This window comes from Oryctolagus cuniculus, chromosome 3 (genome assembly GCF_964237555.1).
Source record: "Oryctolagus cuniculus chromosome 3, mOryCun1.1, whole genome shotgun sequence".
Classification (NCBI taxonomy): Eukaryota; Metazoa; Chordata; class Mammalia; order Lagomorpha; family Leporidae; genus Oryctolagus; species Oryctolagus cuniculus.
The window spans coordinates 135967453-135984948 of record NC_091434.1 but is presented as its reverse complement, the minus strand read 5'-3'; the positions used below and the strand labels follow the sequence as shown (position 1 = coordinate 135984948).

At 43.6% G+C, this 17496-nt stretch overlaps 1 protein-coding gene across 23 annotated transcripts in view; it reads right to left on the bottom strand.

The window, feature by feature from the left end:
* Window positions 1-17496, bottom strand: part of NRCAM (neuronal cell adhesion molecule) — a 329372-nt gene that overhangs the window by 22608 nt on the left and 289268 nt on the right. For 12 of the 23 annotated variants that reach the window (XM_070071138.1, XM_008258359.4, XM_051849677.2 and 9 more), the window contains 8 exons: window positions 16813-17010; window positions 16646-16716; window positions 14761-14986; window positions 13950-14065; window positions 11637-11841; window positions 9596-9718; window positions 8353-8529; window positions 6939-6974 (listed from right to left, as the gene is read on the bottom strand). In XM_070071138.1, the coding sequence (XP_069927239.1) occupies window positions 6939-6974; window positions 8353-8529; window positions 9596-9718; window positions 11637-11841; window positions 13950-14065; window positions 14761-14986; window positions 16646-16716; window positions 16813-17010 (1152 nt within the window). Of the gene's footprint in view, window positions 1-44; window positions 203-2023; window positions 2150-6938; window positions 6975-8352; window positions 8530-9595; window positions 9719-11636; window positions 11842-13949; window positions 14066-14760; window positions 14987-16645; window positions 16717-16812; window positions 17011-17496 lie in introns of all 23 variants that reach the window. The other 11 variants (XM_070071141.1, XM_008258365.4, XM_051849679.2 and 8 more) reach the window with 3 other exon arrangements.

The window sequence follows — 17496 nt, the reverse complement described above, 5'->3', positions numbered from 1 at the left end:
TACCTCTGACTGTGAAGCCAGCCCTGGGGTGCTGTGCACCTCACTGGGCCTGTCTCAGACTCATCCTCTGCACTCACAGAACCAGAGCACCCCTGAGCACCAACCGGAACTTTGTATGCTGATCCTGGTATTAGCCCCTTTAACCCAAAGAAGTTCCGAGAACGAGAACCATTGACAATTTCTTTTCTCCATTCTGCTTTGCCTATGGAATTGTTGCAAAAACAACCAATTTGAGTATTTTGAGGGACTGGAAGTCACTTTATGCTTCAAGCAAGGAAAATTCCTTATAAGCTAGAAACAAAATCTAGGATATGTGGGTTTACCATTTTGTATTGTTACAATTCTAGTCAGGTCAAATAAATCAATTAAAACGAAGAACTACAGGGGCCAGTGCTGTGGCACAGTGGGTTAAAGCCCTGGCCTGAAGTGCTGGCATCCCATATGGGCGCCGGTTCTAGTCCTGGCTGCTCCTCTTCAGATCCAGCTCTCTGCTATGGCCTGGGAAACAGTAGAAGATGGCTCAAGTCCTTGGGCCCCTGCACCCACATGGGAGACCCAGAGGAAGCTCCTGGTTCCTGACTTCGGGTCGGCTCAGTTCTGGCCATTGCGGCCATTTGGGGAGTGAACCAGAGGATGGAAGACCTCTCTCTGTAATTCTTTCAAATAAATAAAAATAATTTTTTTTAAAAATGAAGACCTACATAAAAATAGCCTCAAAGAAAAACTGGCTAGATATCCAGATTGCAAAATAAGTATATTTATTCCTGTTTTTAATACAAAAGAAATTTCTTTATCCTCCTTTGCCTTATGAAGTTGTTGAATTTCTGTAAAGATGTTTTATAAAAAGAAAGATCATACATTAAACGGCTTAAGTGAACTATGGGACGAATTGCTTTTTAAGAGTCACAAGATGAATCTTTGGCAAATTTAAAGTCCATCAAATTTATCCAGTTTAGAGATTCTTTCTCAAATATGAGTATGGGTCTTTCTAAAAGGATACTTATTTCTTTTCTTTTTCTTTTTTTATTTGACAGGCAGAGTTTAGACAGTGAAAGAGCATGACAGAGAGAAAGGTCTTCCTTCCATTGGTTCACTCCCCAAATAACCACTATAGCCGACGCGCTGCGCCATTCCGAAGCCAGGAGCCAGGCACTTCCTCCTGGTCTCCCATGTGGGCGCAGGGCCCAAGGACTTGGGCCATCCTCCACTGCCTTCCCGGGCCACAGCAGAGAGCTGGCCTGGAAGAGGAGCAGCCGGGACTAGAACCCAGTGCCCATATGGGATGCCGGCGCCACAGGCGGAGGATTAACCAAGTGAGCCATGGCGCCAGCCCCTTAAAAACATTTATTTGCATGATAACGCCTTAAGCAGAAAGTTGGACCATGTTCTTGTCACAAATACTCAGTGACCGCACAGGTCATTATACACAGGACTCACTACGTTCAGGGAGGGACCCCGGGCTTCCCTGAATGCTGAGAACCACAGCTGCCCCTCCCCCAGCAGAGGTGGCGGGGCTCTAAGCTGAGTGACTGACCTGGGGTTATGTCGAATATTGTAACACAATGCATGTTCCTCCAGTGGGTTCATGCTACGCAATTTCGTTTAAACCTTGTTGGGTTAGTTTGTGCAAAATGAGTATTTTCAAGTTGGTTTGATTTCTGCTCCTGTGAGGTCAAATTTGAAATTTTCCTCTCTGCTGCTTCCACTTTGAGAAATATAATTATTACTGTTGTTTACATGTTGTGGGTATAGAGGCAGTTGTAGGTACCACACTACGAAAAATAACACATATAATGTAATTTATGCCCTTCAATATAAATAACATGAAAAATGGTATTTCCAGTTATACATAAAATATTTATACTATGTGCATAATTCACTATGATTTTTTTTAGATAACTGATTCATTTAATTGAATCAAGTTATTTTTCAAGGTAACTGACAGTAAATCCTTAACAACATTTTTCTTCTCTTGAAATGTAAACCCATTAATTAAAGACCTGGTAATGAAATTGTTTCTTACTGCCTGCTATACCATATTCAACATAAAAGTTCACGGGCTCTGGGCCCTCATATTCCCAACGGATACTGACACAGGTCTCAGGAGCCACAGCAGTTAGATTGCTGATCCTGGAAATTACTGTCTGAACTAAACACACAACAGAAAAACAAAACAAACAATCCTCTTTCAGCGCCATCCATGCAGATATAAAGTAAGCCTAAATCCGCTGAAGTAGTGCAAATAAAACTAAGTTCAAATTCACTGCTGAAATTTAGGATTGGCTTACACTTCACTCTCTTTACTGAAAGGGTTTTCTTTGGCTAGATTACGGCATTGGGAAATAATTTGATATCAAAGTATCCTGTATGATATTAAAATGTCTGGGTTCTACTCCATAGGTTCTGAACCATGTGAACTGTTGCCCACTAGACACAGTTCCAGGAGACCATGGTCTTTGGTTACTGATGTAAGACAGGCAGGGGAATTGTGGAGGAACCCTGGGGACAGAAGTCCTTATGGGACATCAATTTCAAAATCAGGCTCCACACCACCTGGCTACTTTTGAGTTCTGATTGCCCGATACACTCTACCTGAGGTTAAGGAGGAAGAAATGAAGGAGCAAGACCTGTTTTACGTGACACACCCCAGAGAGCAAGAAAGCCTAACCTGTTGTATTTGCTACACAGCATTTTCTGAAAATTCATAATGTAATCTGAACAGCTTCTTAAAAATCCAAATTATGAATGCTGCTTGCTACTGAGTAATGACAGTACCTAAAGTCATTCACAAATAGTATTTGAGTAACTGAGTCTGATTCTATCAGCTCTATTTGGATAGCTTAAATTAAAACTCACCTATTTATATATAACTTGGGTAGTTAAAAAATAAAATCAATATACTACCCCAGAGAAAATGTACTAAGGTAGTAACTCAGAAAGTATCAGTGGGTTTATTCAGACTCTATAATTAAATTTTAAAATATGCTGCATAACTTAAAAGCTAAAGGATTCTGCTGAAATAAGTTTAATGAAAAAAATCTGTCTTAACATCAAAAAGAGAAGTGCATTAAAGAAGTTAAATCACAAGGCCGGCACCGTGATGCAGCATATTAAAGCTCTGGCCTGCAGCACTGGTTCAAGTCCTGGATGCCCCACTTCTGATCCAGCTCCCTGTTAATGCACCTGGGAAAGCAGTGGAAGATGGCCCAAATCCTTGGGCCTCTGCACCCATGTGGGAAACCACGTAAGAAGCTGTAAGAAGCTCTTGGCTCCTGGCTTTGGCCTGGCCCAGGCCTGGCTGTTGCAGCCATTTGGGGAACAAACCCTTGGATGGAAGACCTCTCTCTGTCTCTGTCTCTACCTCTCTATGTAACTCTGTCTTTGAAATAAGTAAATAAATACTAAAAACAGAAGTTAAACCATGCACTTGACCTCTGAAATTTAATTTAGCAACACATGCATATTTCACGCTTTTTTGAGCTAAGAATAAGGAAAGGACAGAAAGCAAAACCTATCATTGAATTATGCAGAGTTTTTTGGGGACCTAATTCATTTTAGTTTTCTTAGATTTGCTTCTTAAAGGAACAAATCATGACAGGAATATGATCAATCAACAGAGATAATAACATGGAGCTATGTGTAATTTAGTTTTGGACCATCTATAGAAAAAGCTAAGACAGAACCATAAAATACTCCTGACAGAGGAGAATTTAGCTTTGTTTTCTCACATACAGTGGTCTTTGTGGAGGCTCTTTTTCCTTTCTAGAATTTCTCCTACAACTACTTTGTTTTTGTTTGCAGGTTTGAGATAAAATCAGTGTTTCAAAGAGGTACCTGCTCACCCATGGGCAAAGCAGTAGCCACAATAGTCAAATTATGAAAACAATTCAAGGGTCCACTGGCAGATGATAGATAAATGATGGTAAATATATATAATGAAAAGCTTTTGATCATAAAAAGGAAGGAAGTTCGGATATAAGCTACAACATGGATGAACCTGGAGGATATTATGCTAACTGAGTCAAACCAGGCAGAGAAAGACAAATACTGTGTGATCTCACGTGCATGTAAAATCTCCACAAGTCACACAGAAAAGGCTCTGTATCAGAGAGTAGTATAGAGGCATCTAAGAGCTGGGGACGGGTTGGGGAAGTGGGGCGATGGTGGACACAGGGTACAAACTGACAGTTTGTACCCTTATCTTATGATGAATACGTTCCAAAAATCTAACTTACATCACTGTATTGTTAATGGTAGCTAATAAAAATGTCTTGTGTACTGGAAACTTTTATTTAGCTTATTCTTAAAGCCACTGAGAGACAATACTACCACTTTCGGAAGTTATGCTGTTTGGTCACTTGCCTCATAGAGACTTCTAACTCTCCCTCCTTTTAATCCCCACTTATTCACTTACTCACTGAGCAAAAAAACACCCATTGAGTCCCTAGGATAATATCATTAACTGAGTTATTTTGGCTTCTATTTTACCATTTAATCTCTTTGTAACCACACACTCAAAGCCTAGGTTTCCTTAACATCTTTTAAATGTTGTAAGAAAACAATAAAAATATAAACTTCAGTGCATTTCTTTTCCCTTCTTCAAGTAGAAGTGAAGTAAAATCACTTTCGGAAAAAAAATGACAATTTGTAATGAAGTCACATTAGATGTTGATGCTTCCATAGCTAAGGATAACATGTTTTTTTCTCAATGAGCTACATCTCATTTATCCCCTGCTTTGCTGCTTTAAATTAAAATATAAAAGATATACTTAAAAATTAAAATTTGTAAGAATTGTAGAGAACTAAATCTCACACAGAGAAGGGAAACAGAGAGGCACACCAAATTCATCCTTAGATTGAAAATAATATTTTTAAAGGAAGAATCACTCAGATTCACAAATTCTACTTAAGGAGTTAATAGTCTTCATGGCAACATGATCTCATTTTTATGTTAGTAATGCTTAATTACTACTGCACTAGTAAAAAAATATTGAAAATAGGTCAGATTTAGCTGTTTTTAAAACATTATTCCTTGTCTTATCTGAGGTCCAGCTGATTCTAATACCAGAGCTTAATGAGCTTCCAGACATCCCATATTAGCCTGTCTCTGCAATGACACAGCTGCTTCCACGTCTGCAGGTTCCAAGTTCAAAGATACAACCTGCAGGGGATAGGAAATACTCCACAAGAAAACCATGTCTGCATAGATCACATGCAGACTATTTTTCTGGTCATGAGTGCCCCCAAACAATGATAACTCTACATAAATTCACACTGTGTTAGCTACTGCAGTCATTTAGGGGCGATTTGAAGGCTCCAGGTGGATGTGCACAGGTTATACTCAAGCACAAGGTCATTTCACAGAAGTGACTTGAGCATCAAAGGGGTTTGGCATCCGAGGGGCATTCTGGAACCAATCTTCAACAGCTACTGAGGTAATCCTGTCATGCACAACAGTTTTAGATTCGTCAAGTAGTCAACCCAAAACTCTACTGATAAAGACGTCTTTGAGCTTTCACTGATCAAAAGCAGGGAATGATGTTTCTTCCAGAGCTCCACAGAAGGTCACACGTCCTCACAGGCAGCCCGGGGATGCACAATTTCTCTGCCACCAACTCTTGGCACAGCCACAGGGATGTGGCCACCATGGAGGAGAGAGGCCTGGCTTCTACCTAAAAGCTTTGATGAGCAGACATCAGGAAAGCATTGTACAACAACCTATGAGTTTACTTGCTACCTAATTGTTCTGGTAAAGAAGCATACATAGAAATATGTTCACATCTTTCCACAATGCTTCGGGAGTTTTGAATTTTCAAGTGTCTGTTCTTTCAAGTCTAATACATGAATGTAACATTATCAAGTTTGCTGGAAATGGCTACACTTCTTACCCAGTCACTCCAAAAATCTATCTAATGTAGATTTTACAATTTACCAAGGCTCTGAAGGTAAGTGAACTGCTAAGAAAACAGAAGAAATGCATCAAGCCCAAGCTCACAAGAACTAAATAAATTCAGGCACAGCACATATAGCTCCTGGTCTTCTGTTTCTTCATTCCTGTTTGCACTTATGTGGCCTGCAAAGCCCAAGAAAACCCATGACTCAGAGCACTCTCAGAAAAACAACAGCCAGTGGCCAGGACACTGCAGCTTTGTCAAAGCCAACTGGTCAACCAATAGCCAAGGGTCAGAGACCTAAAGCACTCCGGCATTTGCACAGGTGGATGATAGGTTACAGCATCTCAAGCACCATCTCCCCTAAAAAGCCTTTCTGACCTCAGGAGCTGTCTGAGGCAAAGGAGAACAGAAGTGACCCCTTGCGGATGGCTGGCTATGTCCCAGTAGGAACCCTGAACAGCCTGTTGAAGACAAGATGGAAAAAACAACAAGCAGAGTGTGTGGGAAGTCTCCCTGCTCTGTAGCGGGAGTCCCAGCAGGGACACTTTGCGTCCCAGCCCAGCTGGAGGGGTGCTAACCCAGAGTTCCAAGTGGATAGTGGCATGTGATGGCAGCAGTGTGTCTGAGAGGAGTGCAGCTCTATCAGATGAGAACAGGAAGCTGGGCCGACCCGGATCCTCACAGGATCTTTTCAACACAGGACTGGTACTTCTGAATTCCTGCTACGTGGCATGGCCATGTGGAGGATCTGGGACAAATCCACAGTGGTGATCCTGTCTGATCCAGCCAAAATCGTATCATTAAAAGCTAAGGTTGGGATCTGCACCAGGGATAAATCTTGATAAAAAAAATTTGGGGAGAATTGAGTACGTGGCTTTCTAATTGTAAATAAGATTAGACATTAATTGTAAAGCCAAGATCTTCTCCTTAGTTTGGTGGTTCCAAGCACATTTTATTTTGTCTTTTTTACCCATGCTGCACTTCCCCACGTTGAACATTGCAAATTTCACACATGTAGAAAGTCATGCAGATGAGTTATTTTACCTTTGCCTGCACCTACATCAGGTAGAAGAATACCAGCTTTAATGAGGGAAACAGAAACAGGACACTATATAGTTAGATGTAATACACTTGTGAGCATGTATAGCGATACAAAACACTTATCAAAATACTATGGCATGCAAGAGGAATGAAGGTACCATCCACATTAGGTACCAGGGACAAAGGTTTGTCAGCGTCCCCAAACTTACAAAGGACTCAAATCCACATACTATTTAGGATGCATTATGCATGCTTGCCTAGTATCTAAGCTGGTATAGGATATTTCAAAACCACGTATGGTGAGAAATGTCAGTTTCTTATGCTATGGTAGATAAGTAAATACCTCTTAAGCCATTCTACTGTTTAGCAACATGCAAAACCAGATAATCTTGTACAATATTTTTGATCATTTTTGCTGAATCTGTAACTGTCAAAATGCTTTTCCAAATGTATGAAAAGGCATGTTAATGCCTTTTTTAAAGACATTAATCAGGTTATTTTTCTGTCTCTGTACCAGATGGCATGCCAAAATACAAAGTCCCTTGCTCAAACATAAAATAAATATACTGGCCGGCGCCGCGGCTCAATAGGCTAATCCTCTGCCTTGCGGCGCCGGCACACTGGGTTCTAGTCCCGGCCAGGGCGCCGGATTCTGTCCCGGTTGCCCCTCTTCCAGGCCAGCTCTCTGCTATGGCCCGGGAGTGCAGTGGAGGATGGCCCAAGTACTTGGGCCTTGCACCCCATGGGAGACCAGGAGAAGCACCTGGCTCCTGGCTTCAGATCAGCTCGATGCGCCGGCCACAGCGCACCGGCCTCAGCGGCCATTGGAGGGTGAACCAACAGCAAAAGGAAGACCTTTCTCTCTGTCTCTCTCTCTCTCTCACTGTCTACTCTGCCTGTCAAAAAAGAAAAAAAAAAAAAAAAGAAATACACTACTTAGGGACAGTCCTGATTTCTTGGCTAGGAAACCTAAGTCAATGTGAGGACTAATGGTTTTTCTCCAGTGAGTCATAACCAGAACTAGAATTACATATACTATGTGTATATGGGGATGCATATCTGTGTATGCATCTATATGTATTATATGACTACGTACTAACACATACATGTATGCATAAAGTTGCAGATAGGGAAAAACAACACCATAACTTTGAATTCCAGTGTGGCAAATATTGTAATTTCTCACTCCCATCCCAATATTTCACATGGATTTGAAAAAAAAAATACCATTAGTTATTCCAATATGAAATAAATAACTATTTGGACTTCACTACATATGAGAAGGAGAAATTACAAACTGGTGCTTGTGTTAACTGGGTAAGAAGGATATTCCATGGCAGGAAGGAAAGCATAAACTAAAAGTGTTTTAACCCCACAAGACTTATCATCCCATGGATTTTGTACATACCCATCTTACCTTCATCCACAGTGGTTACTGCTTCCTCTGTAATCTGACTTCCTGATCCTGCTGATGTTTGTGCATATAAATAGAATTTATACCGAGTGCTGTAATTTAAATTTTTCAAAGTCCAGCGTGTCTTGTTGGCAGGAATTTTTAAGTCGACCAGAGGTCCTAATTCATGTGTGCTGTTAACTGTCGATCAGAAAATAACAGGCAAGTGCATTCTCCATTAATCGTGATAGGAATACTATTGTAAATAAATATGTCAACCAGAAATGTCACATCTGCCTTACACTGGCTTTTCTAATCCTCCTCACTCCTGGCCTGATATAACCAAGTGATAACCTTTGACAGATCCGATAGTGTAGTATAATATACTATAACACAATATGGGGCTATGCTCCCACTGGCTTAAAAGCCAGAGCAATTGTTTGGTTGAATGACACCAGCATTTTTTATTTTGTGGTTTTGGAGGTGGAGCCACAAACTATTAAATAATCCCAAATCTTTTCTTCAGAGGCCTTTTGCCAACGAAATCTCTTCTTGCCATCTTCTAATTACAGATAATGGCTGCCTGGACTGAAGACAGTGCCCACCTGGACTCTATCCTCAATGGTCTGCTTTGTAGGGGTCTTTTTTAAAAGGCTGTGGAAAACGCACTGGATTCAAAAAAAAATTTTTTTGCACCAAATAACCTTATCTTTTAGGTCTATTTGTCTACATTTTTTTCCATTACCCTCAAAATTCTACAGATTACTTAATTTTCAATAGTCTACACATCATTTTTCTTTAAAAACTAAGATTTGAGTTGTATCAGCTTTGTGGTGTAGTGGGTGGAGCCACCAACTGCAACACCAGCATCCCGTATGGTAACTGGGTATCATGTCCTGGCTGTTCCACTTCTGATCCAGCTCCCTGCTAATGTGCCTGGGCAATCAGCAGAAGATGGTCCAAGTGCATGGGCCCCTGTACCCACGTGGGAGGCCCAGATGAAGCTCCTGGCTATTGGCTTCAGCCTGGTCTAGCACTGGCCATTGCAGCCATCCGGGGAGTGAGTCAGCAGATGGAGGATCTCTCTCTCTCTCTCTAACTCTGACTTTCAAATTAATGAATAAATCTTAAGAAAAAAACATGTTTTGAAGTTTGCTGAAATTATACTTGAAGGTTTATATATCTATTCTAGATACAAAAAAAGTGTTTTTTAAAAACATAACAGTTCTTAAAAAATATTTCCCCTCCTCTCCTCCCAACAACTTACTTGGCTGGAATTTTAAGGTGTATTCAGTCAAAATGCCGTTGGGGTGGCTTGGTGGGTCCCATTCCAGAGTGAGAGAGTCCAGCGTAGGATTGATAATCTTCAAAGATGAGGGAGCACTGGGGACTTTGAATGAGAACACAGTCAATACAAAGGCTTATGAATATTTCAGAATGCAATAAAACAGTACATGACCCCACGCTCACACAACCGGTCAATTGTGTTTTCAGTAACTCATTCCTGACTCATCTGAAATACATTAGTCCTCGTTTAGTTATTTTCATCTCCCTTTTTGCTTATCAATTCCATTAGGTTCAATGCAACCATCCTCTCAATACACACATGCCTTTACACGGGCTCAAATCCAGTACTTTTTAGCGGTGAGAGTACTTCCATGATTCACAAGTGGTGCTGCATTAAATGCAAACTGGTTACTAAGTGAAATCATTCTATCCAGAGCACTGTGTGGGAGCAGCTGTGTTTTGGGCCATCGAGGCCTGCTTGTGCCAACCAGGTGCCTGCACACAGAACGCTCTGCCCGAGGGGCTCTGGGCTGTGGCCATCCCTGCCCCGGTGCAGGGCCGTCCTCCTCCTGCGAGCTGACAGGTGTACAGGAGCTGAGTGTGATGGGCACAGTGCTGGCCCTCGGGAAGGAAGGCCGAGGGGTGTCAGGTTCTACTTGGCCTTTTATCCACTTCCTCACGATGATGACCCGTGATAGCGCTCCCTCCCAGGTTCTCTAGAAAACCAGTAATGGCATTGCTCTTCCTTCCATCACTCTGCCCAACGAGGGCAGCCAAAAATTCTCTCTAGAACCACCCCCCCCCCCATTTTGCATGCAATTTTAGGAAACTCATAGGGCTCCTTATACCTGTTCAGTGCCACTTCCTCTCTTACGGGGCCACAGTCCCCAGTGTAAGAGCCTCTGGGCTGTAGGTTAACATCCACAGCATCCAAGATCAGCCACGATACGGGTCCTCCCTGGCTGATCTTCCTCTCTTTTCTGTTTCCTACCACCCAACCTCAGTGTCCTGAAGGAACCCCTTAAGTCTTCAGACATGCTGTCCCCTCTCTTCCTTGTACTTGAACCCTTTTTATCAGATCATCTCTTCTGGGCCATCTTCCCCTGCACCTTCCAAAGGACCAGAGGCAGGGAAGCCTGGAGTGGAAGGAGCCCTGAGCCTCTGAGCAGACTGAGACTGAGGATAAGCACCTGCCGTGGAAGGGGAGTTGGGCCACAGGGCTGGAGGCTGCTGGGCAGCTGCCAACATCAGGAGCTCTGAATCCTAAGCCAGGACAGAATGTGTCTGTGAATTCCTTTATCAAAAAGATCTAAGGGGCCCGCAGAAGCTGTCTGGTCTATTTTCATGGCTGTCTGGATGCAGATTTAAAAATAGAGCTCCAGGGTCTTTCCCACTCACTCCCCTCCTTCTTACCCTTTGGTTCCTTCTCCCCTGTAACCCAGAGTCCAGCACACCTGTGCCCTAACTCCCGTCTGCCTCTTCCCGTCAGCGTGTGTTGGGCCCTCTCTGCTCCCCACTCACAGCCACCCATTCCTGCAATAATGATTCCCCCTTCTCTTTCCAACCCACATGGCCAAGACGTCCAACCTTCTAACTCAGCGCAAGTTGACAACTTTCCACATTTACATAACTTCCAGATTATGAGCGTGTGCTGAGAAAGAAGCTCTAGAAACATCCCCAACAGATAGGAACAGCTTCCTCTCTAGGTGGTCCCCTTAGCTCAACCCGTTGAGGTCATACGCTTCCCATGTGAGACGGCTGGGGTGCAGAAAAGTTCTAGAACTTGCCCCAGGTCAGTGAACGACCCAAGTGAACACCAAATGGCCAAGGTTTTGGAAAGCATAAATGTGGAGAAAGTGTGTAAGTCGAGGGAGAGGGTGTTTTAGGGCAGCATGAGTGCGGTTCTGTCAGCTTTGTGGGTGCTTGGGAAAATAGCCCTGAGCTTCTAGAATATACTATATGGGAAGCCTCCCGGGCCACACCCTACATTCTGAGATCTCAGAGACCTGGCCATCCCATACCTCCTTCTGGGGTGTGGAAGCCTCTGTCCGGGCTGGCCGGGCCCTCGCCTTTGCCGTTGACCACGCGGACGTTCAGGGAGTAGTGGCTGAAGGGCTCGAGCCCCGGTACCATGCCGTGCGTCTTGCTGCCTTGGAAGGTGAGGATCTTCTTCTCAATGTGACGTCTGTTTCTTTTGGATAAGCTTTGTGCCTTCCAGTAGTAAATCTGCAACAGCAAGAATGCAAGTCAGAAAAGCATGACGCAGCAAACAAGATTCCTCACGCTCACAAATTGAAGACACTTGTCTTTCTTGAAAATTCCTTGGTGCATTTTCGAAGAAAGTTACTAGCAAAACCAATGGATACTGATTGTGAGCCCAGAAGAATGGAAGTCCAGAGACAATGAGGGAAGTTAAATTAAGATGACATGACAAAGCAGGGCTATCCTGTTTTCTCAGAGTAGAAGAGAAATAAATGAAATAACACAAGACCCAGTAGGTCCTCTCCAGAACACCAAGCAAATGGATAGCAATAGAAGGATTTAAGTCTTTCACTTGCATAAAATGTTCCTAAAATAAAAATTACATGGGGCCATGGCATAGTAGGTTAAGCCTCCACCTGTGGTGCTGGCATCCCATATGGGCACAGGTTCGAGTCCCAGCTGCCCCTATTCCAATCCAGCCCTCTGCTATGGTCTGGGAAACCAGTAGAAGATGGCCCAATTACTCAGGCCCCTGCACCCACATGGGAGACCCAGAAGAAGCTCCTGGTTCTGGCTTTGGACTGGCCCAGCTCTGGCTGTTGCAGCCATTTGGGGAAGTGAACCTGCGAATGAAAGACCTCTCTCTCTTTCTCTGCCTCTCTCTGTCTGTAATTCTGCCTCTCAAATAAATAAAATCTCTTTTTTAAAAAATAAAAATTACTGCCTCATATTTATATACTTTTCCTGAGTTAATACAAGTTCATGTATGATATATGATTTACTTTAATCCTAAAAGCCACAGTGAGGCTTTTATTATTATTATTCCTATGGTACATGAGATTCTGAGCTATCGAGGGACTTTCCCAAAGCCACAGGGGACTCTCTACTTTAAGTCTAGGCATTCTCCATGAAGCCAAACTGTTCTGTGTAATTAAAAACTTTTTCTTGGCATTAAGTTGTAAGCAAAATTTTTAGAGATAGATAAGCATCTACTGACTTTGATAGCAAATCCATAATTTGTGATTACTTGTTTCCTTAAATTATGTTTATTTATGAAGTTTCCTTTAATTCTTCTTAGGGATTTAGAGGCATTTCCAAGAGAAGTCAACATATAATCAGAATCTGGTAGTGCGGGGGTGGGGGTGGGGAGGGGAACCAAACATGATGCAGTACAAAAAGTGAACGCTAGGTGTCAGGATTAACAAATCAGGAGTGTGTGTGTGTGTGTACGCACGCGCATGCATGCACACACGTAGACTTCAAGCACAAAAATAATTCTTTGGGTGTATGTCAGTTAATCAAAATTTCTAGGAATCCATTTTTCTGTGCTTCCCAAAAGGAAGACAATTGATGTTTACAAGAATTACTCAGTTGGAACTATATGGTCTTCAATTATAATCTAAATTATTTTAAAATGCCCAAATTATTACCAGGCCATTTTTGTGTGTTTAACACATGTGGTATATATTGCTTTAAAGCAAGGTGCATTTCATTATATTCAAGTTCTTTAAAACTTAGTTTTCCTTTGCTGGTGTTGTGGTGTAGCAGGTTAAGTCACCACCTGCAGCGGCAACCCATTTAGGCACCAGCTCAAGTCCAGCTGCTCCATTTCCAATCCAGCTCCCTACTAATGCACCTGGGAAAGCAGCAGAAGATGGCCTGAGTGCTTGGGCCCCTGCACCCACGTGGGAAAAGCTCCTAGCTCCTGGTTTCAGCCTGGCTTAGCTCTGGTTGTTGTGGCCATTTGGGGCATGAAACAGGATGGAAGCTCTCTCTCTCTCTCTCTCTCTTTCAAATAAGCAAAATAAATCTTTCCAAAAATTATTTCCCCCGGTTTTGTACATGTTAATCTTTTAGCTGGCAGAATCTTAGAACACTGGAGAAAACCTCTGCTTGTCACTTTGGATGCAGTGAGACTGGAAGTCAGCTCTGGATGGGGTCCTTCCAATGTGGCCCTGCCTGATGCGATAACCAGCTGTTGAGTCCACGAGTTCCTGAGCAGAGGAACCCCACAGCTCCAACCTTGTGACGTGTGTGCGACAAGCGGCCTTTGCTGACGTCCCGGTACTAAGGGAGGACAGGGAAGAGCCCCGTTGCTAAGGGAGGGACAGGGAAGAGCCCTCTTCACTTGCCCGATAGCCTTGCAGGTGTCCTCGGATACTTTTCAGAGGTACAGGGTCCCAGTGCACCTCGGCTAAGGTGCTGTTCACCACGTTCACACGCACGTTCCCGGGAGCCACCATGGGGACTAGGGAGACGACAGGGAAGGAGGAAGGAGAGCACAGGTTTCAGTGTTATTTCGAATTTTGGGCAAAAATGTCACTATCTTGAATACCTTTGGCTTTGAAGCCTGCCCTAGTCCTAATCAACCGATTTTTGAAGAATTGAAAGGAGACTGTTTTGGGTGTCTGTTCATTTGACTTTATGAGAAAAACTGTTTAGGAAAAAGAGTCACGGGGCAGTTGTAGAACAGCAGGTTAAGCCACCACCTGTGACACCAGTATCCCATCTGAGTGCTGGTTTGAGTCCCAGCTGCTCCACTTTCAATCCCACTCCCTGCTGATATGCCTGGGAAAGCAGTGGAAGATGGCCCAAGTGCTTGAGCCTCTGCACCCAGATGGGAGACCCAGATGAAGCTCCTGGCTTTGGCCTGGCCCAGCTCTGGCCATTGTGGTCATTTGGGGATTGAGTCAGGGGATGAAAGAGCTCTCTCTCTCTGTAACTCTGCCTTTAAAACAAATAAATAAATAAACCTTAATAAAGGAATAACTTTTAACATACTACCTCTCTTCCATAGCAGGAGGTTAAACTCAGAGAAATTAAGCAAAATAATTGCAACCCCACCCCCGTAACTTCAGTACTTTTGGATGTAACCTTCACTTGCACTTGAACTTGTCTATTTTGCCAGGGAAAAGTACAAAGGAAACAGCAACGCTTACTTACGGTCTTCCCCAGAGTGTCCCAGGACGACGGCTGGCTCAGGAGCAAACCCCACGTCATTCAGGGCCTGCACCTTGACCAGGTAAGGAACGAAGGTCGGCGTGCCGGAGACAATATACTTGGACACATTGGCCACCACCACAGACGTCCACTCATCATCACCATCCTTTTGTCGCCAGCTAACTTTGTACTGCAGGCCTGGCCCATTGGATTCAAAACCATTCAAGGGCTACAAGGAAAGCCAAATACTCAGAGTTTATAAAACTGAGCGACCACACGGGAACAGCAGACTCAGTTCCCATACCTAAAGAAACAGGTGCGGCAGCACTAGGACACTGGCTAAAAACTATTTCCTGCAGGGCCCTCTGAGAGTTCTTCTCTTCTGTTTGCAATGAGACTCAAAGATTGTTTGGGATCAACATTTCAAAGGTTGTAAATTACTATCTTGAAGCAGCAAATATGACATACACCTTTCAAAGTGGCGCTCCACAGCCAAGAGTGGGTGACTCCTAAAACCTTTCAATTATAAAGATTGCTCTAGATATTCCTTTCTGGGGGATAGCGCTCCATGGGCCAATTTACTGGGAGACTAAAACTTATAAAGTGTTTCCCTCACTGTTAAAAATAAGTTGGCCTGTTGTTTTATTCTGTTTCTACATGCCCTATGTTCATGAGTACATACACATAGGTGTATCTATAAATAGTAGGCATGGTTCCAGCTAAAACAGGTTTAGGGATAGGTATTTGGTGAACCAATGAAAACACTGTTAGGGATGCCCGCATCCCATATCAGAGTGTCTTGGTGGGGTCAGTGCTGTGCCATAGAGGGTAAAGCGGCCACCTGCAGTGCTGGCATCCCACTTGGGAGCCAGTTCGAGTCCCAGCTGCTCTACTTCCAATTCAGCTCCCTGCTAATGCACCTGGGAAAGCAGCAGAGGATGGCTCAAGCCCTTAGGCTCCTGCACCCATGTGGGAGACCCAGTAAAAGCTCCTGGCTCCCAGCTTTGGACTGGCCCAACTCCAGCCATTGTAACATTTGGGGAGTGAACCAGTGGACGGAAGATAACTCTATCTCTCTCTGTAACTCTGCCTTTCAAAGAAATAAATAAATCTTTCAAAAAAATTAAGAGCGCAAGTCCTGGCTCTGCTTCTGATTACAGTTTCCTGCTAAGGCACACTCTAGGAGACAGCAGGTGATGGCTCTAGTATTTGGGCCCCTGCCACCCACACAGGAGCTCTAGACTGACTTCCTAGCTCCTGGCTTCAGTCTGGCCCAGCTGTGGATGTTGCAGGCATTTGGGGAGTGAACCAGCAGATGGGAGATCCCTGTCTGTCTCCCTGCCTTTCAAATAACATAACAAATAAATAAATATAAATTTTACAAAGACTTACTTTCTACGTTGAAAAGTAGAAAATGGAAGACATTACTTTGTTATAAATAAAATTACACAAGTAAATATATGTTCACTTCCCAATTCCTGAAAATACAGATAAGCCAAAAAAAAATATTGACTAACAGAAATAGCCTGATGCATATCTTCTGGGAGTTTTACATGTAACACTAGCTAGTTTTTTTGTGCTAAGCTAGGTGCTTTATATGTATATCAATTCCTTCAATCTTATGAGGTCAGTTCTATTATTTTCCCATCATAGAGTTCCCTAACAGTCACCAACCACTGATTGATGGTCCTACAGTTAAGTGGCAGAGCTGGGATTTGCACCCATTCATTTTGGCACCAGAGATCAAGCTTTTAACATTGCCTCTTCAATAAGGATACATAGTTTCACCCAGAAATGGGCGACAGGGAATTTTATGTAGATATCAGTTTCCCATTTTTTCTCTCCATGCTAAGAAGTCCCAAGGAAAGATGAAGGCTTCATTGCTCACCTTCCAAGTAATCACCAAGTTATCAGGTTCGGATCCTAGCCCTTCCACAGCCGTGGGGTTTTTATCTGGTTCTAGAAGTTAAGCAGACACATATGTGTCAGCTTAGGACCTCTGAAAAGTGCTGTCAAGGCTTTCTATGTATTTCACATCTCTCAGTCTCGCTTTACCTGCAGCTTTGGTCAGATACTGTTCCGAAGCCTCGCTGGGCAAGCTCCTGCCGATGTTGTTCACGGCCATCACGCGGAAGGAGTAGCTCACGTAGGGAGACAGCTTCAGCTCAGCCGTGGTCTGCGTTCCAGACACTTCCGCTTGGTGGTGCCACAGCCCTGCCTCATGCATTGCGTCTTCATATTCGACGATGAATTCTGGCCACATCACAGAGACACAGCAAAGACAAGATGGTAAATTCAGTCATCCTAGGAGTAGACTGGTAGCAACAACTAACAGGGCAATCGAACAAGTGTAGGCAGACACGAGTCATTTTACTTTCAAGAAAAACTCCCCTAGAAATATAGGTGTTGCTGCAATGGTCCAAGGCCAAGTCTTTGGCATTCTCCTTTCTTTTTTTTTTTATTATCATTTTTTTACAGGCAGAGTGGACAGTGAGAGAGAGAGAGAGACAGAGAGAAAGGTCTTCCTTTGCCGTTGGTTCACCCTCCAATGGCCGCTGCGGCCTGCGGCCAGCCCACTGCGCTGATCTGAAGCCAGGAGCCAGGTACTTCTCCTGGTCTCCCATGGGGTGCAGGGCCCAAGTACTTGGGCCATCCTCCACTGCACTCCCGGGCCACAGCAGAGAGCTGGCCTGGAAGAGGGGCAACCGGGACAGGATCCGGCCCCCCCCCCCCCCGACC